Source organism: Pongo abelii, chromosome 5 (assembly GCF_028885655.2).
Source record: "Pongo abelii isolate AG06213 chromosome 5, NHGRI_mPonAbe1-v2.0_pri, whole genome shotgun sequence".
NCBI classification, from domain to species: domain Eukaryota; kingdom Metazoa; phylum Chordata; class Mammalia; order Primates; family Hominidae; genus Pongo; species Pongo abelii.
Window position 1 is genome coordinate 159,786,944 of NC_071990.2, and position 25,299 is coordinate 159,812,242.

The window sequence follows — 25,299 nt, forward strand, 5'->3', positions numbered from 1 at the left end:
AGTGGATAGATCAGACACTGGAGCGGGTGGGGAGATAGGAAGGTGGTGTGTCCCTCAGTGGGAAGAGCTGAGGATCACTTTTTTGCTAATTAAAAGACACACATATGTCCAGTTTCAGATAGATTTTCAAATGTAATGGAGCTTCTGTTACTTTTTAAGAATAGGGACTTGCCTTTTCAGTTTTCATTTCTGTATATAACATTCAGGATCGAAAACTACGGTGGCCTGATGACTTCTTTTTCTCCCAATAGATTTTTAAGGACTTTCACGAAGGAGCCATTAACTTTGGACCCACCTACAAGTATGACGTCGGCTCAGCCGCCTACGATACAAGCGACAAATGCCGCACCCCCGCCTGGACAGACAGGGTGCTGTGGTGGAGGAAGAAACATCCCTTTGATAAAACAGGTGAGGGGGCCGTGCCCGTTCAAGAGCCGGCAGAGGGTGAATAAGAAATGTGACGGAGGCAAAGTCACGTTTACCCAGCCCCAGGTGCTGCTACATAAATCAGTTTCTTCATAACCCCAGATGACACAAAAGTCATCCCAGACCTTAACCCCTAAGCTTTGGAAGTTGTGCTTTCAGGGGTCCTCTGCTTTTTTTTTTTTTTTTTTTTTTTTTTTGAGACAGAGTTTCACTCTTGTTGCCCACGCTGGAGTGCAGTGGTGCGATCTTGGCTCACCACAACCTCCACCTTCCTGGGTTCAAGCCATTCTCCTGCCTCAGCCTCCTGAGTAGCTGGGATTACAGGCATGTACCACCATGCCCAGCTAATTTTATATTTTTAGTAGAGACGGGGTTTCTCCATGTTGGTCAGGCTGGTCTCGAACTCCCAACCTCAGGTGATCTGCCCGCCTCGGCCTCCCAAAGTGCTGGGATTACAGGCATGAGCCACTGCGCCTGGCCTCTTCTGGTCTCTTTCTAGAGACAGTGACCTGCAAATAGGTCTGCTCCTGGCTGCCCCTGCATCACAGCTCCCCCCACACCCCCACCTCTTTTTTCTGGGTGGAGAAAGTGGGGAGCATGAGGTTGCCTCCCTGCCTGCCCGCCATGCTCCCCCTCGTGTTCTTTATCTAGCCTATTTTGTTCAGCTACACTCTTACCTGCTTAAAGCCCTAATTCCATATTGGACACAAGCAAGACACAGTAAAAATAAGTTAGTTTTTAAAAATCATTAGTTGTCAAGTATGTTTTGAACAACTGTTGATGCCCACCTAGGAAGTGAAGTTTATTTAAAGTTAGAATATCTGTAACTGGTACATAAAACAAAACAAAACCTAATTACACATTTTGGGAGAGCATAGCTGGGAAATTACGTCTGTAAAAAGAAAATACAAATTTTCCTTTAGATGAGTTTGTGAACACCTGCATGGCCCCAGGGCTGTGAGAGGCAGGGCCTAGAATGAGTCCACGTGTTCTCAGCTCCTGTAGCTCTTACCATACCAATTGCTGCCAACCTTCTGGGATTCCTGGGTCCTGGAAACCCGGCAGCAACACTGTCTCAAGCCTACAGTGGGCATGCTGGTGAGGACTCCAGGCACGGTCATGACTGTTTTGAATAATTACATGCGAGGAATGTTTTTAACCAAAGGCCCTAAAGCATCCGAAGCCTGGCTTCAAGGTCGAGGAGTAAGGAGGATGAGTCTGGGACGTGGGGTGGTTTGTGGCGCAGACCTCTATTGTGGAAGTGTCATGATCGCATTCTTGGATATTGACTCGATTCTATATGGGTCTCTCGAATGGAATCCCTGCGAGTAGCTGGAGAACTCAACCTTCTAGACAGTGATCTAGATGTTGACACCAAAGTCAGACACACCTGGTCTCCTGGTGCCCTCCAGTATTATGGTCGTGCGGAGCTACAAGCATCTGATCACAGGTGAGGTCCTCACTTCCATGGCGTTTTCTCCTGTGCTGGGGAAGGCAGCGTCTCCCTCTCCACAGGGAAATGCATGCTGTCCCCATAAGGATGTGTGTGCGCGTGTGGGTGCATTTTGTGTGCATACAATACACCAAAGAACAAAGAATGATGGAACCAAATATCTGTGGACCCACCACCAAGAACTAATTAATCTTAGCATTTTGTCATTGCTCCATATCATAAATGACATCATTGATGAAAATTTCAAAGATGCAACCTATGTATTTTGCGGCTTTTATATTTTCTTAGATGATGTCATTGTGCAACTTGCTTTTTTGTTACTATTTTTGAGATACAGTCATGTTGATGTTATAGATCTGGTGCATTCATTTGTAACTGCTGTCTAGTATCCCACAAAATAGATCCGTGGAACTTACAACTTACCCATTCACCTCTTGATGAATATTTTCTCCAGGATTTTATGATTACAAACACCATAGGGTTTTTAAATCTGGGGTGCACAACCTTTTTTTTTTTTTTTTTTTTTTTTTTTTTTGAGACAGAGTCTTGCTCTACTGCCCAGGCTGGAATACAGTGGTGTGATCTCAGCTCACTGCAACCTCTGCTTCCCAGGTTCAAGCAATTCTCCTGCCTCAGCCTCCCAAGTAGCTGGGATTACAGGTGCACACCACCATGCCTGGCTAATTTTTGTGTTTTTAGTAGAGACGGGGTTTCACCATGTTGGCCAGGCTGCTCCTGAACTCCTGACCTCAGGTGATCCACCCGCCTAGGCCTCTCAAAGCGTTGGGATTACAGGCGTGAGCCACCACACCTGGCCCTAGGACTTTTTAAATGCTCTGTGCATCATGCATTGAGGATAGAGTGGAGGCAGCAGAGAGAGCACCGTGGGCACCAGCACCTGTGCCCTGGGATTGCTGCAGAGGAAGACTCACCCTGCAGAATGTCTTTAAAGACAGGAGAGGATGGCATTTGAAGGTGTGAAGAAGGAAGAGTTTGATCTTCCCAAGGCTGCTGCCCAAACTCTCATGTCAGTTTCAACTTTTACAAGGAAAGAAATTAAGAAAAAGAAGGTGGGAACTGTTGGTCAACCAAAACAAAAAAACCTTTTTTTTTTTTTTTTTTGAGACAGAGTCCTCCAGGCTGGAGTGCAGTGGCACAATCTTGGCTCATTGCAACCTCCGCCCCCAGAGTTCAAGTGATTTTCATGTCTCAGCCTCCCAAGTAGCTGGGATTACAGGCATGCATCACCATGCCCGGCTGATTTTTGTATTTTTATTAGAAACGGTTTTGCCATGTTAGCCAGGCTGGTCTCCAACTCCTGGCCTCCAGTGATGTGCCCACCTCAGCCTCCCAGAGTACTGGGATTACAGCCACCACGCCCAGACTCTTTGGATAATTCTAAATTCTTTAGATACCTGTTGTTGCAAATACATACCTAGAAGTGAATCTTGAGGAATCTTCAGATATGTGACATCAAGGTTTGCTAGCTCAATGTATTTTGAAACCTTAATTTAACCAATATTTCTTGAGGGCCCTTACATGCCAGGCCCTGTTCCTGGCCTGGAGAAAAGCAGTGAACAAAACACATGAGACCATGTTATCATGGAATTTTCTGGACAGGACAAACAGACAATAAACAAACACATGTGCTATGAAAGAAAAAAAGTAGTGGCAGGGGTCAGGCCAGAGTCGAGCTATTTTCAATCAGACTATGTAATTTTCGTAATATAGGATTTTCTGAAAATTTATAGAGTAATAACCATCCCTATGTCAGAATTACTATAAGGATTGCATTATTTCCTGCTGGACTGTTTTCCTGTTTACATCATTGATTTTTACATTATTCCTAATGATTGCATAGGGTATTATATGAATGTATCATAACTGTTTCCCCATTAAGAAACAGAGCATTTTGGCCTGGCGCAGTGGCTCACGCCTTTATCCCAGCACTTTGGGAGGCCGAGGCAGGCGGATCACCTAAAATCAGGAGTTCAAGACCAGCCTAGCCAACACGGCAAAACCCCATCTCTACCAAAAATACAAAAATTAGCTGGGCGTGGTGGCATGCACCTGTAATCCCAGCTACTTGAGAGGCTGAGGCAGGAGAATCACTTGAGCCCGGGAGGTGGAGGTTGCAGTGGGCTGAGATCGCACCACTGCACTCCAGCCTGGACAACAGAGGGAGACTCTGACTCAAAATAAAAAAAAAAAAAAAACGAGCATTTCCCTTTTTTTTTTCCCCTCCCATTAACAATGGTGTAAATGATCAACCTCATGCATTAAATCTTTGTCTGAATCCCTGGTCATTTCCTTAGAATGAAGTCCGAGAAGTGAGATTACTAGGTGAAAAAAAATGAACAATTTTGGAACTCTATGTAAAGTGCCAAGTAGCCCTCTGAAAAGCTTGCACCCCTGGCAGAGTGCAGATGTCTGCTTCCCCACCTCCTTGGCGGTACTGAGGATCACCATGTCAAAAATCTTTGCTGATGGCTGGTCATTTTCCAAGTACTGGGATACATCTTTAAGGCGCCACGCTTTATTTTCCCCCTGAAATCATCTTTAGATAAAAATGCCAAGGTGATACTAAGGTTAAGGAAAGATGAAGACTGAAACGCCAGGGCAGGGCAGCCAGCCTGCAAATCCACCTGCTGGTGGCCACATTCGCAGGTTGTTGGTGTTGACTGTTTACAGAGAGCCCTGGGGGACAGCGGCTGGGGACTGGAGGCTGGAGGTGTGGACATCTGTCCCAGGCTAACTGGGGACTGGAGGCCAGGGGTGTGGACATCTGTCCCAGGCTAACTGGGGACTGGAGGCCGGGGGTGTGGACATCTGTCCCAGGCTAACTGGGGACTGGAGGCCGGGGGTGTGGACATCTGTACCAGGCTAACCGTCATCCCTCTTTTGTTCCTGTCTGACGCAGACCCGTGCTGGCGATCGTGGAGGTGGAAGTTCAGGAAGTCGATGTGGGTGCTCGGGAGAGGGTTTTCCAGGAAGTGTCCTCTTTCCAGGGCCCCCTGGATGCCACTGTTGTAGTAAACCTTCAGTCACCGACCTTAGAAGAGAAAAGCGAGTTTCCTGAGGACCTGCGTACTGAGCTCATGCAGACCTTGGGGAATTATGGGACAATTGTTCTTGTCAGGTAACTGCTCCCCTGGCTGATGTGGGTTCCAGGGGATGTCGGTGAGGATCCGTGAGAGCTGCCAGGTCATTCTTGGCATTGACTTGGAGTATCATTTATTCCAGGATCAACCAAGGGCAGATGCTGGTGACTTTTGCAGACAGTCACTCGGCTCTCAGTGTCCTGGATGTGGACGGTATGAAGGTACGCTGTACTTGGCCACACTGTGGAGTGGGGTCTGATCAATCCCTATTTTTACATGGGTATGTCTTCTTCCTCCTCTTGCCCTGACATGTGCCCAACCTGTGCCTTTTTTTTTTTTCTGAGACAAGGTCTTGCTCTGTCATTCAGGCTGGAGCACAGTAATGCAATCACAGCCGCTGCAGCCTTGAGCTGCCAGCCTTAAGCAATCCTCCCATCTCAGCCTCTCAAGTAGCTGGGACCACAGGCACGTGCCACCACACCCAGCTAATTTTTTAAAATTTTGTAGAGAGAGGATCTCACTCTGCAGCCCTGGCTGGAGTGCACTGGGACAGTCATGGCTCAGTGTAACCTCAGCCTCCTGGGCTCCAGTCATCCTCCCACCTCAACCTCCCAGTGTGTTGAGATTACAGGCATGAGCTTTCATGCCTGGCCACCAATCTGTCTTTATGTATAGACACCATATGAGGGAGGGAGTTTGGATTCTTCACTCTGGTTCTGAGGTGTCTCATGTCCGGCTCTGGCTACTTGCAAAATAGGGAGGAAGTATGGGCGCAGTGGCTTATGCTTGTAATCCCAGCACTTTGTGAGGCTGAGGTGGGTAGATCACCCAAGGTCAGGAGATCAAGACCAGCCTGGCCAACACGGCGAAATCCTGTCTCTAGTAAAAATACAAAAATTAGCCAGGCGCTGGGCACAGTGGCTTATGCTTGTAATCCCAGCACTTTGTGAGGCCAAGGTGGGCAGATCACCCAAGGTCAGGAGTTCGAGACCAGCCTGGCCAACATAGTGAAACCCGTCTCTACTAAAAATACAAAAATTAGCTGGGCGTAGTGGCAAGTGCCTGTAATCCCAGCTACTCGGGAGGCTGAGGCAGGAGAATCACTTGAACCCAGGAGGCGGAGGTTGCAGTAAGCCGAGATCACACCATTGCACTCCAGCCCAGGCGACAGTGTGAGACTCTGTCTCAAAAAAAAAAAAAAAAAGCCAGGCATGGTGGCGCATGCCTCTAGTCCCAGCTACTCAGGAGGCTGAGGCAGGAGAATCGCTTGAACCCGGGAGGCAGAGGTTGCAGTGAGCCGAGCTCGTGCCACTGCACTCCAACCTGGGTGACAGAGCGAGACCCTGTCTCAAAAAACCAAACAAACAGAATGGAGAAGAAGAATGTCAGTCACTGTGTCTCGCGTTGGAAGGCAGCTCTACCAGCAGCTGCAGAAGCTTAGCCATTTTAGAGTGTAGTTCTCGCCGAGTTACTTGATCTGTCTATGCTCGCACTGCCATGTGGGAGACTGTTCCAATCTTTCTCTTTAGAGTATGTATTTTGGAATATGCAGCTCATAGATAGTTTCCATTTTTATAGTATCTTGGCTTTAAATTTGTACCAAATGGGAAGCTGGAGATGAGAGTTCAACTTTTTTTTGAGATGGAGTCTTGCTCTGTCACCCAGGCTAGAGTGCAGTGGTGCAATCTCGGCTCACCGCAGCCTCCGCCTCCTGGGTTCAAGTGATTCTCTTGCCTTAGCCTCCCGAGTAGCTGGGACTACAGGCACGCATCACCATCCCCGGCTAATTTTTGTGTTTTTTTTTTAGTAGAGACAGGGTTTCACTATGTTGGCCAGGCTGGTCTCGAACTCCTGACCTCAAGGGATCTACCTACTTCGGCCTCTCAGAGTGCTGGGATTACAGGTGTGAGCCACCGCACCCAGCCCAGTTCAACATTTTTTTCAACCAGATGTATGAGAGCTATGCTGAGCCTGCGTGAGGTCTGGACCCTTGGTTTTTCATGGCCAAATGTGAAGATTGGCCTCATTGCAGGTGTGTGGGTTTTGGTGAGAAGCATTATGTGATCAACAGGAGTGGTCATGATTTTTATTTATTCCTGGGTGGCCGCTCTGCCCTCCCAGGTGAAAGGCAGAGCAGTGAAGATTAGACCGAAGACGAAGGACTGGCTGAAAGGTTTGCGAGAGGAGATCATTCGGAAACGAGACAGCATGGCCCCCGTGTCTCCCACTGCCAACTCCTGTTTGCTGGAGGAAAACTTTGACTTCACAAGTTTGGACTATGAGTCAGAAGGTTAGTGACCCTGCAGGGAGGGACAGGCAAGCCGTTCTTCTAGCAACAGGCCTGAGCTTTTAAGGACACCTTCTAAAGCCTCCCTTGCAGAAGTGACGGAGGACACCCGCAGGGCAAGCCGTCTGTCCCATGTGGTGAGCATGTTGGTATGTGTGGACGATGCATACCGTGCTACCTGGGACAGGAGGCGTCTAAACTTAGGCTACAAACAGTGGCTTTGAGGATGTCAGGGCTGTGGGCGTACCAATGGAACTGGGGTACTGTCCCTGCTGGCGCCCGGGCCCTGAGCTGCAGGGCAGGGTACAGGTGTCCTGACAGGAGCTGAACCAGTCCCACTGATGAAAGACTGAGCCTTTCCCCCTTCATTGTTTTCACCTGAATTGTGATTCATTTCCTTCTCCCAGGGGATATTCTTGAAGATGATGAAGACTACTTGGTGGATGAATTCAGTCAGCCTGGGGTCTCAGACAGTGAACTCGGGGGAGACGACCTCTCTGATGTCCCCGGCCCCACAGCACTGGCTCCTCCCAGCAAGTCACCTGCTCTCACCAAAAAGAAGCAGCATCCAACGAACAAAGGTAGCCTGACCCTTCTTGTCTCAGGAGCCTCAGCCATAGAGTCGGCTCAGGACAGACTTTCCTTTTTCTCTTGGCAATTGGGCACTGTGTGATATCAAGTATGCAGGTCCCAGGAGAGACCTAAACCAGGCAGGCCAAGCGAGGGATAGGGACTGAGCCCTGTGGAGGTAGCCAGCTCCAACACCCTGATTTCCTCTAGTTAGTTTATTTTTTTACAATAACTTGTACCCCCATAACACACCAGATTCAATATAATTCTTGTTTCCTCTGGATATTCAAATGGCCACAGTTCTGAACTGGTTTTATATTTGTGATTATTTCCCGCCCCCAACAAAACTCTTCTGATTTGGCCGGGCGCAGTGGCTCACACCTGTAATCCCAGCACTTTGGGAGGCCAAGACAGGTGGATCGCTTGAGGTCAGGAGTTCAAGACCAGCCTGGTCAACATGGTGAAACCCTATCTCTACTAAAAATATTTTTTAAAAATTAGCAGGGCATGGTGGCACACATGCCTGTAATCCCAGCTACTCAGGCGGCTGAGGCAGGAGAATCACTTGAACTGGGGAGGCAGAGGTTGCAATGAGCCGAGATCGCCCCACTGCACTCCAGCTTGGGTGACAAAGTGAGACTCTGTCTCAAAACAACAACAACAAAAAAACTTCTGATTCAATCCCAGTAGAGACATAATCTATATCTATGTCCTAAGTTGCTGACGTATGGTCACATTCATATAATATCAAATTATTATACAGTCATGTTATATGGTCACATCATTGTATCATTTTAGACTTCAGAGGGCCTGAAAGGTCACATTGATTGAACCACTCACCGCTAGATTAAATAATATAACTTTTTTTTTTTTTTTTGAGACAGGGTCTCACTCTGTCTCCCAGGCTGGAATGCAGTGATACAATCTCAGCTCACTACAACCTCCACCTCCCAGGCTCAAGCGATCCTCCCACCTCAGCCTCCCAAGTAGCTGGGACTACAGGGTTGCACCACCATGCCCAGATAATGTTTTGCATTTTTTTGTAGAGACGGGGTCTCACTGTGTTGCTCAAGCTGGTCTCACACTCCTGGGCTCAAGTGACCCTACTACCTGGGCCTTCCAAAGTACTGGAATTACAGGCGTGAGCCACTGCACCTGGGCAGTAACTGTTCTGAGTAACTTTTAAAGCCCACTGATGTTACATGGCTGGCAGGTTGGGTAGTTCATATTTCAGTGTCAGCTACATTGATGCTGTTCCATTCATAGCCAGGCATGCCTCTAGCTGTCAGTCACTGAGCCCCGAGTTGGAGGACAGCTCTAACCAGCAGGTGCAGGAGCTTAGCCATGCATTGGGCCCATTGAGCTGGGGCTGAGAGCAGAGAACAGGGCTGAAAGTGGATTAAGGTACCTCTCAGGGAGGGTACTTTGCCAGGAGAGGTGCAAAGACCTCCAGCCCTTTTGACCGTACGCTGGTCCCCACACTGATCAATAACTTGCCTATACCGAACCATCAGGAGCTTTTAAACTTATGGATTTTTGAGCCCTACCAGAGAGATCTGGATTTGGTAGGAGTGGGGTGGGACCCTGGAAGCCTGGCATTTCACCAAGCTTTCCAGGTGATTTGGACGCGCAGCCAAGACTTCTGCCCAAGACTGAAGCAGCAGCCTTCGCCAGAGCATCGCGGTAGTTCTGCACATTGCTCCTGCCAGGGGCTTCTGCCCTGGAGTTGAAGTGGCTGGAGGGATGTGCTCTTCCCATAAGAAGGACCTTTTTCTCGGGGGTGGCCGTCATGCAGGCAGCCTCTGGAGCCAGTGCAGGTGTGAGCACAGATAGTCCTTTGCATGAAGAAACTAATAGAGCAACACGGGACACGTGGGCGGCTCTGCTACCTGGTGGGCATTGAGAGGGTCTTCCCTTGATGCTGTGGGGTGTTCAACCATTCCCATTTGTAGGAGAAATCCTGCCTTTCCCCAGTTCCAGTCTCCAGGACGCATGGGGTGGAGCTGCTGGATACAAGGCGTGGGGTGTCTGAGTCAAAGTGAAATGGAGAGGCCCATGCTTTGGGGGAGCCCTAGGGCTGCTGATTTGATCTGTAATGAAGCAGGAGCTGTGCCTCCTCAAGACCCCTCAGCCTCTTGGAAGGTGCGTGCAGGGCAGGTCAAGATGGCAGACCCTTGGGAGTGGCCAGCCATGGGCCCACAGGGTTTGGGATTTGATGAGTGAGCAGGATGCCTGGTCCTAGGCACTGGCCACTGCATGCCAGGCTGCTCTGCTGCCAGAGCAAGGAGAACACCCTCAGCTTCCTCAGCCGGTGTGTTCTAGAGTAAGGAATTGAAAACATCTTCCTGTGGTTGGTTGACTCTTCAGGGGTTGTGGTTTGCAACTGTCTCCTCCACTCTACGCAAGTCTTGTTATTGCACAAGAAAACACACTTTGAAATAGCTCAGTGTCCCTCAAGTCTGAGAAATACACATTATCCATGGTTCACTGAATGTTCCAAGCAGGCACTGGGTGCCCTCCCCGCTTCTGCCCCTCGCCGGCAGACAGAGGTGCCCGTTTCTGGACAGAGCCTTCAGCTGTCCTGCAGCAGGTCCCCCTGCCACAGTCGGCCTCCTGTGCTCAGATCCGTGTCTGACACGCTCGCGTGTGGAACAGACCATTGTACTCATGCCCCGCCATGTCCTCCAGATGACGCGGACCTGGTGGAGCTCGAGCGGGAGCTGGAAGCCGTCGGGGAGTTCCGCCACCGTTCTCCGAGCAGGTCTCTGTCGGTCCCCAACCGGCCTCGGCCACCTCACCCCCCGCAGAGACCCCCCCCTCCAAGTAAGACTCTGCTTGCTTTCAGCTCCCTGGATGCCTGCCGGGAATAACCGCGCGTTCCCTGCTACTGAAAACACGGCTCGGAATCCACTTCTCCCCGGCCTTCCTGTCCCCACAGGGCTTCCTCCTCCTTGGGCTCCGTTTTGTTGTAAATCCAGGACGTGTTTGACGTCAGGGCTGGTTGTGTTTCTCATGGCAAATTAAACGGCTCCTTTCCAAAGCTGCTGTTCACCCTGGAGCCGTGCTATTGCTTCAAGCTGCTCTCCCTCGGCGGCGTTAGAGGATGCAGAATGGGGGCCGCAGCCGTGGGAGGGACGTGAGCTTCGCAGTCAGAAGTCTCTCCTCAGCTGCTGCGCAGCCCTCCCTCTGCTTATGAGGAATCTGGTAAACCCAGGTCCCCGCCTGGAGGTGACCCGGTCACCCCTTTGCGCTCCGAGGCCTCCTGTTCCCCGGGCTCAGAACAAGTTCCCCCTTATCCTGGGTCTAGGAGCATTTTCTTCTGGTTGCTCGAACAATGCTTTGCTCATCCAGCCCTCCCTGATAACCTGAAAGCAAAGCTGTGATGTGCTTTTGATCCGCTTCCATTTTACCACCACTGTTTACTTCTCCCTCCCCAAAAATGTGATGATCACACTTAGATCTTCCTAAGCCATTACTTCAGAATTGGACTCATTGTGGCTGACGTCACGGTAGTAACCAATGGCAAGCCACAAGCCCAGATATAAAAATAACCTAAAAATAAAATGCATAAGTCATGTATTATTGTGGAAATTTTAGAGATAACTACAAAGAAGAACAAGGTTTTAAAATTCACTCGATGACCTACAGGTAGTAGTTGTTAAAAAAGACTTCTTTTTCCAGTTACATGTATCTGTAGCAACATACTTCTTTTTTTTTTTTTTTTAACAAAATTAATACCCATTTTCTCTGGTCGGTTGTCTTTTATTTAATGGGTTATATTTTCTGTGTCACTGAATGTTCTAAAACATGATTTGTTAATGGCTGCAAGTATATTTTAACAGTTTATGCCCCTGATTTGGAATTTTTTTTTTTTTTTTTTTTTTTTGAGATGGGCTCATTCTGTCCCCTGGGCTGGAGTGCAGTGGCGCAATCTCACAGCTCACTGAAGCCTTGACCTCCCCGGCTCAAGCAATCCTCCTACCTCAGCCTGCCAGGTAGCTAGGACTATAGGCGCATACCATTGGGCTTGGCCTATTTTTATTCATTTATTTATTTATTTTTTTAGAGACAGTTTCACCATGTTACCCAGGCTGGGGTTCTTGAAATATTTTTTTCCTCACAAATATTTTAAAAATCTGGTCCTAGTAATAGTGTTTGGAACCATTTCAAAATCAATAGGTTTTTATATCAGATCTGAATCCCCCAAGATGTTAAAGTTTGCATTCTAGTAATGCTTCTCCAGATCATCTACATCAATAGGCACACACTGGTAGAATCAAGTGAAAAACTCCATAGAGAGTCAAAGAGGGCCTGGCTCTGTGGGTGCCCTAAGTGCCGAGTGAGTATTCGGACCTCACCGTGTCTCTGGTCTGCTGGGACATCCGCCTCGTCTAGTCGGGCTCCTGGCAGCTGGCTGGGAAGTTGTGCCTTCACTGAGATTGAGACTCTGCCCTCGTTGGTTTTTACAGCCGGTTTGATGGTGAAAAAGTCAGCTTCAGATGCGTCCATCTCCTCCGGCACCCATGGGCAGTATTCAATTTTGCAGACGGCAAGACTTCTACCAGGAGCACCTCAGCAACCTGTGAGTTCTTCTGCATACATTTCAGACCCAAGGGTTTTGCCCCCGGGATAGTGTGGGATCTCTCTTCGCAGTGAATATATAGATTTATGTGTCTTTAACCCTCTACCTGCTCACCATCTCATCTCCAAACCCCATAACCCTTCTTTGCAGGTTCTCCATAGGGCTTTTAAATGGTTGTATGGAGTGTTCTAGAGAAAATCACTATTGATGAAAAATCCCAAATATCCCTGGTTTCCAGACTCATCCATTTCTCTCTCTTCCCATTCTTGCCTCTGCCCTTGGTGTATGGGCAGAGTATTGCTTGGTAGAAGGGAAAATGGGAGAAATTCAGGTCGTCATCCTGGGAAAATGATGATCATTCTGGAGTCAAGTTGGTTGAGAGAAGAGGCTAAAAAGAGACGTAAATAATGAAGTTGGGGAACACACTAGGAAGAGTAACAGCCATAGAGGATTGTGGAGGTGCATGGTTCCAGAGGGTCCCATGAGCTGCTGGGGAAGAGAGCAGGTGAAGGCAGGGAAGTAGAGGGGAGAGAGGGGAAGCTGGGTGCTAGGGGGAAACTGCTATGACCGGGATGCCTCTGGGGTGCTAGGCATGGTCAGGTGTTTGCGCAGCCCCAGCAGATGGAGGGGTGACTGGAGGCCAGTGTTTTACAGTAGTGAAAATAGGTCATAAAGGCAACCCACATGCTGGATGAAGAAGTAGAAAAAGCACTTTTAAGGGAATATGTATCTAGAAGGTATTTTAACAACTCACCGGGACCATGGAAAGAGTGGCCTCTGATTTTGCTTTCTGGCTTTCACCTGGTTTTTGAAATGAAGATAGAAGATGGTCTGTCCATATACAAAAATCTGTAACCACCCGGCTTTGGAGACCAGGGTCATCAGGTCTAAGGAGTATGGCACTCTTGGAAAGAGAGTGCTCCAGGGAAGAGAGTATTGCAGGGTGTGGTGGAGGCTGGAGTTTGTATGATCAGCATCATCTGGTGGAGCCCTGCGCAGACCCGCAGGTAGCAGATGCACCCCATGAGGCTGTCTTCCTGCCTGTGCTGATACTCTGCTCTTCCTCATTCTGTTCTCAAGCCCAAGGCTCGGACTGGAATAAGTAAACCTTATAATGTCAAGCAGATCAAAACCACCAATGCCCAGGAGGCAGAAGCAGCAATCCGGTGTCTCCTGGAAGCCAGAGGAGGTAGGTGCTCTCCTGGGGGCAGGGGAAAAAACGATTCTCCTTTTCTTTTCATCTCCCTGCTAAAAGTGGTCTAGAAATGAAAATAACTCTTTTTATTCTTCTGGAGGCAATATTAAATGAAAGCATCCTTTAGCAACATTTTATATAAATCTATACTAAGATTGATTGTCCATTTAAAATTGTATTTTCAAAATTCAGCGTGTATATAAAAATCATCCCAGGGCTATTAAGCAGCATCTAAAGGAGAGACTGAAATAAACCAAAATGAGTTTTTAAAAAAGGTGAATGCTGCCGGCATGAAGTCATTCTGCCAGCTTTATAAAACGGAGACAGTTATAGTGTTTGTCCTAATTTCAGGCACAAAATCTACCTTTTAAATCACTGGCAAGTGGAAATAAAGTTTTTAGTGTCAGGCAGGGACCTCTTTCCCACCACACTGTTTTTTTGTTGCTGTTACTTAAACCATGTTAGTCACCTTGAGTTCTCCCCCACTTCATTCATAATCACTGGTAATTTACACTTTTAGTTTTGGGCTTGGCTTTGTTCCAGAATCTCCTGGAGGAGGAGAGTGTGCCCTTTTTTTTTTTTTTTTTTTTTTGAGATTGAGTTTCACTTTGTCACATGAGCTGGAGTGCAGTGGCTCGATCCCAGGTCACTGCAACCTCCGCCTCCCAGGTTCAAGCAATTCTCCTGCCTCAGCCTCCTGAGTAGCTGGGACTACAGGTGCTCACCCCCATGCCGAGCTAATTTTTGTATTTTCAGTAGAAACGTGGTTTCACCATGTTGGCTAGGCTGGTCTTGAACTCCCAACCTCAGGTGATTCACCCACCTTGGCCTCCCAAAGTGCTGGGATTACAGGTGTGAGCCACTGCACCAGGCCTAGTGTGCCCTTTGAAAAGGTGTACGCAATCACCATTGCCTAATTTGCTTTTAGTCAGCATGTTTAACTTCTTTGGAATTCTCAAATAATATTTAAGAGGGCATGAGTTAAAAGGTTGAGAACTACTGTTGTAGAATAATACTGCCACAAATGCTTTCTTTTTTTTTTATTTTAGAAAAATAACTAAAACTAGGCCGGGCGCAGCGGCTCACGCCTGTAATCCCAGCACTTTGGGAGGCCGAGGCGGGTGGATCATGAGGACAGGAGATCGAGACCATCCTGGCTAACACGGTGAAACCCCGCCTCTACTAAAAATTCAAAAAATTAGCCAGGTGTGATGGTGGGCGCCTGTAGTCCCAGCTACTCGGGAGGCTGAGGCAGGAGAATGGCTGAACCCGGGAGGTGGAGCTTGCAGTGAGTCGAGATGGCGCCAGAGCGAGACTCTGGGTGACAGAGCGAGACTCCGTCTCAAAAAAAAAGAAAAAGAAAGAAAAATAACTAAAACTATGGATATAACAACCCAAGTGTCCATCAGCTGATAAATGGATAAACAAAATGTGGTCCATCCATACAATGGAATATTGTTCAGCCATTAAAAAAAAAAAAAAGAATGGGGCTGGGTGCAGTGGCTCACACCTGTAATCCCAGCACTTTGGGAGGCCGAGGCGGGTGGATCACGAGGTTAGGAGATCGAGACCATCCTGGCTAACACGGTGAAACTCCGTCTCTACTAAAAATACAAAAAAATTAGCCGGGTGTGGTGGCACGTGCCTATTAATCCCAGCTACTCGGGAGGCTGAGGCAGAAGAATCATTTGAACTGGGGAGCCGAGATAGCGCCACAGCACTCCAGCCTGGGCAACAGAGCTAGACTCTGTCTCAAAAAAAAAAAAAAAAGAATGAAGTGCTGATACGTACTACTCCATGGGTGGACCTTGAAGAGATTATACTATGTGAAAGAAAGAAAGAAAAGGCCACATAGTGTACCATCCCCTTTTCATGAAATGGCCACAGCAGGCAAATTCATGGGGTCGGAAAGTTCTTCATGCTTTCCAGGGACTGGAAGGAGGCCTGGGTGGGGAGTGGCTGCTGACGGGTGTGGGGCTTCTTTTTTGTGTGATGAAAATGTTCTGGAGTTAGATCATATGGTGGTTGTACAACTTTGTGAATATACTAAGAACCAATGAATGGTACACTTAAAAAGGGTGAATTTCACAGTATGTTAATTATATCACAATAAAGCTGTTAAAAAAAAAAAAAAAAAAAAACTCTAGAGATGTAGATGTTAGTAGAGGTTTGAAATCTACCTACAGTCCCAGCTTAACACTTTCTTGGTCATGGCCCCATTGAGATTTTGATGTGTTTGGATCATCTACCCTGAGAAATGTAAGTACACATGAGACTTTGCATATGATCTCAGGGTCTCACTGGTCCCCATCCAGACTATCCACAGACCCCAGATCACCACCCCTGCTAGGAAGGTGAGCATGAAAACCTGGGGCTGCTGGGTGTGGTGGCTCATGCCTATAATCCCAGCACTTTGAGAGGCTGGGGTGGGAGGACTGCTTGAATCCAGGAATTCGAAACAAGTCTGGGCAACATAGTGAGACCCTCTCTCTACAAAAATTTTAAAATTAGCTGGGCATGGTGGTTTGCACCGGTAGTCCCAGCTACTTGGGAGGCTGAGGTAAGAAGACTGCATGAGCCCAGGAGTTCCAGCAACATAGTGAGACCTCATCTCTACTAAAAATTTTAAAAATTGGCTGGGTGTGGCAGTGCTCACCCGTAATCCCAGCTACTCGGGAGGCTGAAATGGGAGAACTGCTCGAGCCTGGGAGGTTGAGACTGCAGTGAGCCGTGATCATGCCACTGCACTCCAGCCTGGGTGACAGAGTGAGAGCCCATCTTGAAAAAAGAAAAAAAGCTGGGGCTGAACCTAGCTGGTTACTCCTGAAATACACTGAATTAGTAAATGACACTTAGGATGTAGACTGTCTGAAGACGAAATCATGCAGTGGATTGCTTGTCCTTTACACTTCAGCCATGTGGTTTTATGTTTCAGGCGCCTCCGAAGAAGCCCTAAGTGCCATGGCCCCGAGGGACCTCGAAGCATCCTCTGAACCAGAGTCCAAACCGGGGGCAGCCAAACCAGAGACCCCACAGGCGCCCCCGCTTCTGCCCCGTCGGCCCCCACCCAGAGTTCCTGCCATCAAGAAGCCAACCTTGAGAAGGACAGGAAAGGTAAAAGCCTGGTAACATAAAACCTCTTACTCCTAAGTTGCTCACATGTCTCGATAGATAAAAATTGTGGCCTGTAATCCCAGCACTTTGGGAAGCCGAGGCGAGCAGATTACGAGGTCAGGAGTTCAAGACCAGCCTGACCAACATGGTGTGAAACCCCATCTCTACTAAAAAGAAAAATTAGCCAGGTGTGGTGGCGCACACCTGTAATCCCAGCTACTCAGGAGGCTGAGGCAGGAGAATCACTTGAACCCAGGAGACAGAGGTTGCAGCGAGCCGAAATCGTGCCACTGCATTCCAGCCTGAGCAACAGAGTGAGACTCCATCTCAAAAAAAAACAGATTTGCGTCTCACAGATAAAAATCTAGTTCCCTATGGACATCCTCACGTTCATGAGTCCCAGACACAGGTGTGTCTTTGGGGAAAGATTTGACAACTGCTTCCTCCCTCATATCCTACTGTGTCTTGGCTCTGGCTGAGAAGAACGAGGAGTCCACTGTCTGGCAGATTGTCAGTGTGACGAGAACAGCTTGGAGGTATTATGCTTCCTAAGTGTTTTGAGTCCCCAGAGGGAACCACAGTGGGATGCTTTTCCCCACGTGTTCTGGCACCGCCCATTTGCGTGTGGTCTGTGTTGTGTGCACATGGTTTCAAGGCATTAGGAAAACAGTAACCGATTCCCAGATTCGCCATGTTCACATGCTCTCGTGCGGCCTCAGTCTACGAGAGGTTCCACAGCTTTTCTTGCCACTTTTCTTGCAGATTGTTTTTTGCTCTCGCTCTCAAGCTTCTCAGCCTTGCTTACTGCTTCAAAGACATGAGTTTGTAAGGACAGTAGCAGCCCAAAGACTGGCATCTGTAGACACATCTGGATCTTCCGTTTGATCTCAGTGTTCTAGTAACGGACCCTCGGTAATCCCTTCCTGGTCATCACAGCACGATGCTGCTTCCCCCCTAGAGAGTGTGAGGGGGGCTTCGGCTTCACTCTGGACAGCGCTTGCTTTGTATTTCCTGGGTTGCTCTTCTGTCCCACATTGGCTCATTGCCATCCATCCCTTGTCCATGCTTCCTTACAAAGTGGACCTTTTTCCTCCGCCTTTTCCCTGTTCAGATGCTCCTCGACTTAAAATGGGGTTACGTCCCAATAAACCCATCGTAAGTTGAAAAATAGCGTGTCAAAACTGCATCTCATACACCTAACCTACCAAACATCAGGCTCGCTGACCTTGAACATGCTCCGAACACAGACATTAGCCTACAACTGTGCAAAAAAAACAACCCATCCAACACAGCCTGTTTTATAATAATAAAATTAAAAGATCAAACTTCAAAATTCAAAGTATGCTTTCTACGGAACATTAGCGCTTGCGCACTAGGGTGAAGTGGCAAATCCTCAGTGGAACCATTGTAAGTCGGGGACCACCTGCTTTGTCTTTTCTTGTAAAAGCCAGGAGCAGAAATAGATTCATTTTCCCAACCTGCAGCACAGGAGTTAGAGTGAAAGGCTGTTGGAAAAGAGACTTTCTTTTTTTTAGTTTGTTTTCTAAAGAACCAAAGAAACACTGAAACGCCAATGTTTAACTAGTCTGCTGATCACCTTTTCTGAACAAAAGCTTCATTTTGCCTGTGCAGTTGTTTTCTTTGTGATAGATTTGAACCAGAACCAGGGCAGTGTCAAGGTTTCCATTCTTTACTAATATTTAAGTATAAAAGATTCAAGCAGCTGGGCACAGTGGCTCACGCCTGTAATCCCAGCAGTTTGGGAGGCCGAGGCGGGTGGATCACCTGAGGTCAGGAGTTGGAGACCAGCCTGACCAACATGGTGAAACCCCGTCTCTACTAAAAAATACAAAAATTAGCCAGGCATGGTGGCGGGCGCCTGTAATCCCAGCTACTCGGGAGGCTGAGGCAGGAGAATCGCTTGAACCTGGGAGGCGGAGGTTGCAGTGAGCTGAGATTGCGCCATTGCACTCCAGCCTGGGGGACAGAGCGAGACTCCTTCTCAAAAAAAAAAAAAAAAAAAAAAAAAAATTCAAGGAGAAAGTATATCCATTAGTCCTTCAGTTAGCTTAGTGTTGTAACACAAGTTACTTCACCCTAGCATGGTACAGACCATGAATCAGCCCAGGTTGCAACTTCAAAGAGTGTTTTCAGAGAGGTTTGCTTTCAATAAAGGAAGAGCATCACCCCATTTCCTAAAGGACAAAGAAAAGTTTGTCTCTGATTATTTACTGTGGCCCTGGTTTTAAAATTTCCACTCATTTTCACTGGACCTGCTGGTGTGACCTGATAAATGTGTTTCTCCTGTGCCTTTTCTTTTTCTTACCTGGTCACATTTCTGGCACCCCACACATTCTCAAATCTCGAATTTGCTAGAATGTCAGCTTGGTCTCATCTCTGTTCTCTGCTGACCACTCTGTTCTCTGATCCTCAGCTGCCCAGGTATTGCCTTCTTATTTACACTCTTTGTCCCACCTTTTCTCAGCCCCTGTCACCAGAAGAACAGTTTGAGCAACAGACTGTCCATTTTACAATCGGGCCCCCGGAGACAAGCGTTGAGGCCCCTCCTCTCACGACAGCCCCTCGAGCCCCTCCTGTTCCCAAACCAAGAACATTTCAGCCTGGGAAAGCTGCAGAGAGGCCAAGCCACAGGAAGCCGGCGTCAGACGAAGCCACTCCTGGGGCAGCAGCCTCCGTGCCACCACCTCTGGAGACGCCGCCTCTTGTGCCCAAGGTCCCCCCGAGGAGAAAGAAGTCAGCCCCCGCAGCCTTGCACCTGCAGGTCCTGCAGAGCAACAGCCAGCTCCTCCAGGGCCTCACTTACAGCAGCAGCGACAGCCCCTCTGGGCACCCGGCCGCAGGCACCATCTTTCTCAGCACTTCATCTGCTACAAGCCCCGACAGCGATGGCACCAAAGCGATGAAGCCAGAGGCAGCCCCCCTTCTTGGCGATTATCAGGACCCCTTCTGGAACCTTCTTCACCACCCTAAACTATTGAATAATGCTTGGCTTTCTAAGAGCTCAGACCCTTTGGACTCAGGGACCAGGAGCCCCAAAAGGGATCCCATAGACCCAGTGTCAGCTGGCGCATCAGCTGCCAAGGCGGAGCTGCCACCAGATCATGAACACAAAACCTTGGGTCACTGGGTGACAATCAGTGACCAAGACAAGAGGACAGCACTGCAGGTGTTTGACCCACTGGCAAAAACATGACTGAGCGGCTTTGAAGGCCGCCGTCCCATAGAATGCATACATTCCTCCCTCTAGGCATCGCTCCACCAGAAGAGACATCTATTTAAAGGCACACTAGCCAAAACGTTTGTGCATCTGTCACTCTTGTGTAGTTTACAAAAATCGTGTCTTTTATTCAGTAAGATGGTTAGTCAGCCAAGGCTCAAGACTTGTACATCTGAAGTTTCCTCTTCAAGGAATGGGAACCTTCCTGTTCAATTCGGTGTATGGATTTTAAGAAAGGAATCTAGCCGATGAGGCCCAAGAAGTTCTCACCCATTGAATTTTTAAATGGTTTTTCAGTTCATGTTGTACGTGATGGGGATTTGTCTTTTGTTTTATTTGTATTTTACAGATTCGGTATAACATTTTGGGGAGCCACCTGAAGGTTGATGTATAAAGTAAGGATTAGAGAAAGAGGTCATCGTGACCATTAGTAGCTATCCTGGCCCACTTAAGCAAGGTTACAAAAAATCAAAGTTGGAAGCAGCCAAATAGGTCAACCTAATGACTAGACTGTACATTCCCGTGAGCCTTCGTGTTTAACTGTGTACATGTGCATTAACCTTGATGATGTGTGAATCCCAAGGGAGCCAGTGGCATACACCGTTTTGCCTCTAAAGCATATACCGTTAGCTTAACCTTAGCTTAAACTAGCTGAAGACTCCTGTGTTGTGTCTTAGACATTGCATGCCCTATCAATTACTATAATCCTGAGCCATGGTGTGCTACTGAAACCAATTTTTATCCACCATCTAGTCCTTATTAAATGAAACCTCACGGATCCTTTGTTCCGCTTATATTCCGTGCATACCACATAAAAGCACACAGTGTGAAAACTCGTGCTGACACATGATATTGATTCTCATTGTTAGAATATGGAGAGTGTTTCAGCCTCATCTGTCCGGCTGGAGCTTCGGGATGGAAAGTACTATGTATCCCTGCATATAAGAATCACCAGGCCAGTGTTTCTGGGTTTGCTTCTCTATAGGTTTGTTAGGTTTATTTTTTGCCTATACATTTTTCCCACGTTTCCAACAGCACTTCTCACCTATTCAATAATTGAAAAAGACATTACCATAGTGCTTTGCATTTTTAAAGTAATGTTACAAGGTCTAGAATCCATTTGGAGCAGATACCATGTTTTCGCTATTTAATAAGAAGTTCAGTAGTGAAATCTTATTGCACCGCCTGTTGTATCTGGGAGCCTCGTACAGAGGCTAGTATAGCAGTGATCAAGTGTCATCCCTTACATGACTGGGGGATGTCTGTCCTAAACGCTGACCACTAGGATAGTAAGGATCATCTTGCCTGGGCTATGCCACTGTCTTGTTAACAATTAGACATCTGGAATTTCATAATTAGTTTTCATTGTCACTATCAAGATATATTGCAGATTACTTAAATCTGGCCATCAAAACAAAAGTTACAACACGTATCTCTTTTCATCTGAAAACTAATACCTGGAAAAGGATAAAAGAAAAAGGAATCCGTGACCCACAGAGCTAGACAGAAAAGATGCATAGTTGACCAGTCATAAAAGGCGGTGTTTAGGTGATCAGGATGCCTTTGGTGGCATTTACGTGCTTTATATGATGTTTACCTCCATAACAAACACAAGAAATAAACCGAATGGTCCTTAACAGAGTCTGGGGGAGAGAGCAAGATGGGTTGCTTGGAGAAGCTGATTTGCCAAGATGCACATCGCTATTAACAGGCAGAGTCATAAATGAAATGAAATTGAAGAATTCATTCAAATGCTCTTTTCTCTATAACCTCTTTTCTCACCAAAAAGGAGGTAAATTTGAAAACAGATAAATGTAACAACCAGTCAAAGAAGCAGGGGAAAAGTAAGCTCCTCCAAAGTTGCTTGCAGTGCTGGAAATAGATCTCATTTTTAGGTTTTCTCTTCGTTCCAGATAGCAAATAAATAGCACAGAGAATAAAATTTCTGTTAAAATAGGTGCTCATCTCCTAAGTAGCTCTTCAGAGTCTGACCGTAAGTAAAAACACACAGAATTGTGTTGACTTGTGGAGGTGAATCACAAAAAAGTTACAAGCAGTTTAAGAGTTAAATATTATTTGATCGTGGCAGTCAAATTTAGTGAACAACATAGATTGGATTTGGAGTTGGTAGTAGGTATGGTTCTCATACCAGAATTCTCTTTAAAAAAAAAAAAAAAGGGCAGTTGGAATTGCCTTATTTATTTTAAAAATCAATGCTTACTAGTTGGTAGGATTCCCAGGTCAGCAGCAGAGTTGATTAAATAATCTTGACAATGAGCAGCTGCCATCTTGGGAATTTCATTCTGTGGATTTTTAAATGTTTCGTCTTTGGTGCTACCATCCAGGGCTTCTTATTGTGACCTTGTAGCTTATTTGTTCCTGCTGTTCTCTAACATGGTGCAGTTCACGCAGACTGGTTTAGGCACTTCACAACTCCCCATTGTCTCTTTGACCCCAAGCCTAGTCCCTTTTACATCACCATCTTCTCACACTTCTTGCCCTCTTAAAATATGTTTGGGTTAATGATTGAATTAGGACATCAGCTTAAGCAATTCCTGTAACAGTTTAACGTTGTTGAAGTTCAAGGCACATAATAAAATTCTCCCTGATGTGTGTGTAAGTATAAACAAAGTAATGTATCAAAGCGTTCGCTTTATAATGAAGTCATTTCATTGGGAAGGAAAGCTGCAAAGATTACTGGGGGACTAGTGATTAATAAAATCCTGTAATATTTTTTGAAGTGAAAATTTGTACTGAAGTTGTACGTGATACCTATTAAATGTTTTTGTCTTTTTTTAAATTGGGTTTATTTCTTTTCAGATATGAAGAGAACCTTAGAATATCTTTGGCTACCTTCTGTTCTGGATCAAATGCAATTACTAGTTATTTAGCAATTCCTCTTGAGTTTTGGGTTTTGGTGTTTTTTTGTTTGTTTGTTTGTTTGTTTGGAGACAGAGTCTCACTCTGTCGCCCAGGGTGGAGTGCAGTGGTGCGATCTTGCTCACTGCAACCTCCCCCTCGCGGGTTCAAGCAATTCTCCTGCCTCAGTCTCCCGAATAGCTGGGCTTACAGGCATGTCCCACCATGCCTGGCTAATTTTTTTGTATTTTTAGTAAAGACGGGGTTTCACCATATTGGCCGGGCTGGTCTCAAACTCCTGACCTTGTGATCCGCCTGCCTAGGCCTCCCAAAGTGCTGAGATTACAGGTGTGAGCCACTGCGCCCAACCAGTTCGTTTTTTTAACCATCAAATTAAGTTCAAAAAACAGAAAAGTAATCATTGGTTAAGAATTTATGACTTGAATGCTGCTAGCAGGGAATACTGCCATAACATATAATAACTTTATGCTACTTATCTACAAGACTTGAGAGATGCTAGAATTCATTTTCTGTACGATTTTATAGCAAACTTATAAAAACTGAACTGCTAGCTTGAGTCCATTACAGCATAGAAGCAGGAGACGGAAGTAAACACTCTTCAAGTTCTGTCTAGGTTTGCTCTAAGCTAATTAATACAATATAGATCATAAATGTTCTCTGATGATTTTCAGGAATAAGAATATAATCTCTAATAAATATGGCTAGTCCTTCCTGACCAGTAAGGAGGCATATTGAATTCACTAAATCTGACAGCCAGTTGCAGAAACTTCCTTTCCAAGGGAGTGGGGGAGATAGGTTTAAAAAGCACTCTCATCCAAGGCAAATTGTTTGCTTTTATCTCAATGAGGTAATAAGAGTACAAATGAGGCCGGGCACGGTGGCTCACGCCTGTAATCTCAACATTTTGGGAGGCCAAGGCGGGTGGATCACCTGAGGCCGGGTGTTTGAGACCAGCCTGGCCAACATGGTGAAACCCTGTCTACTAAAAATACGAAAATTAGCTGGGAGAGGTGGCGCACACCTGTAATCCTCAGGAGGCTGAGACAGGAGAATCCCTTTAAGCCCAGGAAGCAGAGGCAGCGAGCCAAGATTGCGCCACTGCACTCCAGCCAGAGTGTGACTCTGTCTCAAATAAATAAATAAATGAGTATAAGTGAGAGAGTAATTGTGAACAGACAGTTAGGGAAGATTTCGGAGAAGAGTATTAAGAATTTTGGGCCAGGCACGGTGGCTCATGCCTGTAATCCCAGCACTTTGGGAGGCCGAGGCAGGTGGATCTTGAGGTCAGGAGATCGAGACCATCCTGGCTAACACGGTGAAAGCCCGTCTCTACTAAAAATACAAAAAATTAGCCAGGCATGGTGGTGGGCGCCTGTAGTCCCAGCTACTCGGGAGGCTGAGGCAGGAGAGTGGCGTGAATCCGGAGGCAGAGCTTGCAGTGAGCTGAGATCGCACGACTGCACTCCATCCTGGGCGACAGAGTGAGACTCTGTCTCAAAAAGGAATTTTGAACTATTTTTTTAATTAATTATACTTTCAGAGCTGTTTTATGTTCACGGCAAAATTGCACAGAAAGTAGAGTTTCCATATCCTCCCTACCCCAACACGTGCACAGCCTCCTCCACTATTGACTTCCCCCCACCAGACTGGTACATTTGTTTCAATCAGTTGACTACATTGGTACATCATCCTCCCAAGTCCATAGTTCAGGGTTCACTTTTGGTGTTGTACATTCTATGGGCTTGGACAAGTGTATAATGACATGGATCCACTATTGCAGTATCATGCAGAGGAGTTTCACTACCCTAAAAATCCTCTGGGCCCCACCTATTCACCCCTCCCTCCTCCCAATCCTGGCAACCACTTATCTTTTACTGCCTCCATGGTTTTGCCCTTCCCTGAACGTCATAGAGTTGGAATCACACAGTATATAGTCTTTTCATGAGTGGATAGCTCTTTTTTTTTTAGTGCTGAATATAATCCATTGTCTGGATGTACCAGTTTATCCATTCTCCTACTGAAAGACACCTTAGTTGCCTTCAAGTTTTGGCAATTATGAATAAAGCTGCTATAAACATCTGTGTGCATGTTTTTGTGTGGACATAAGTTTTCAATTCATTTGGGTAAATACGAAGGAGTATAATTGCTGGATCATATGGTAAGAGTATGTCTGTAAGAAACTGCCAAACTGTCTTCCAAAGTGGCAGTACCATTTTGCATTCCCCCCAGCAGTGAATGAGAGTTCCTGTTGCTCCACATCCTCACCAGCATCTGGTGCTGACAGCGTTTTGGGATTTTGGCCATTCTAACAGGTATGTAGTGATGTCTTAATTTGCAATTTCCTAATGATATGATATTGAACATCTTGTATGTTTGCCATCTATGTGTCTTCTTTGGTGAGGTATCTGTTCATATATTTGGCCCAGTTTTTAAATGGATAAAGTTCATTTTCT

General features: G+C 46.7%; 1 protein-coding gene across 7 annotated transcripts in view; it reads left to right on the forward strand.

Moving 5' to 3' along the window:
- Window positions 1–22,766, forward strand: part of SYNJ2 (synaptojanin 2) — a 117,785-nt gene extending 95,019 nt beyond the window's left edge. For 4 of the 7 annotated variants that reach the window (XM_003776952.5, XM_054558375.2, XM_063725074.1 and 1 more), the window contains 11 exons: window positions 252–408; window positions 1,759–1,876; window positions 4,800–5,018; window positions 5,123–5,201; window positions 7,102–7,270; window positions 7,675–7,848; window positions 10,526–10,660; window positions 12,307–12,419; window positions 13,500–13,608; window positions 16,550–16,728; window positions 19,214–22,766. In XM_003776952.5, coding sequence (XP_003777000.4) covers window positions 252–408; window positions 1,759–1,876; window positions 4,800–5,018; window positions 5,123–5,201; window positions 7,102–7,270; window positions 7,675–7,848; window positions 10,526–10,660; window positions 12,307–12,419; window positions 13,500–13,608; window positions 16,550–16,728; window positions 19,214–19,942 — 2,181 coding nt within the window. In that variant the 3' untranslated portion in view covers window positions 19,943–22,766. Of the gene's footprint in view, window positions 1–251; window positions 409–1,758; window positions 1,877–4,799; window positions 5,019–5,122; window positions 5,202–7,101; window positions 7,271–7,674; window positions 7,849–10,525; window positions 10,661–12,306; window positions 12,420–13,499; window positions 13,609–16,549; window positions 16,729–17,490; window positions 17,919–19,213 lie in introns of those variants that run through there. The other 3 variants (XM_054558376.2, XM_024248278.3, XM_054558378.2) reach the window with 3 other exon arrangements.
- The last annotated feature ends 2,533 nt before the right edge of the window (window positions 22,767–25,299 follow it).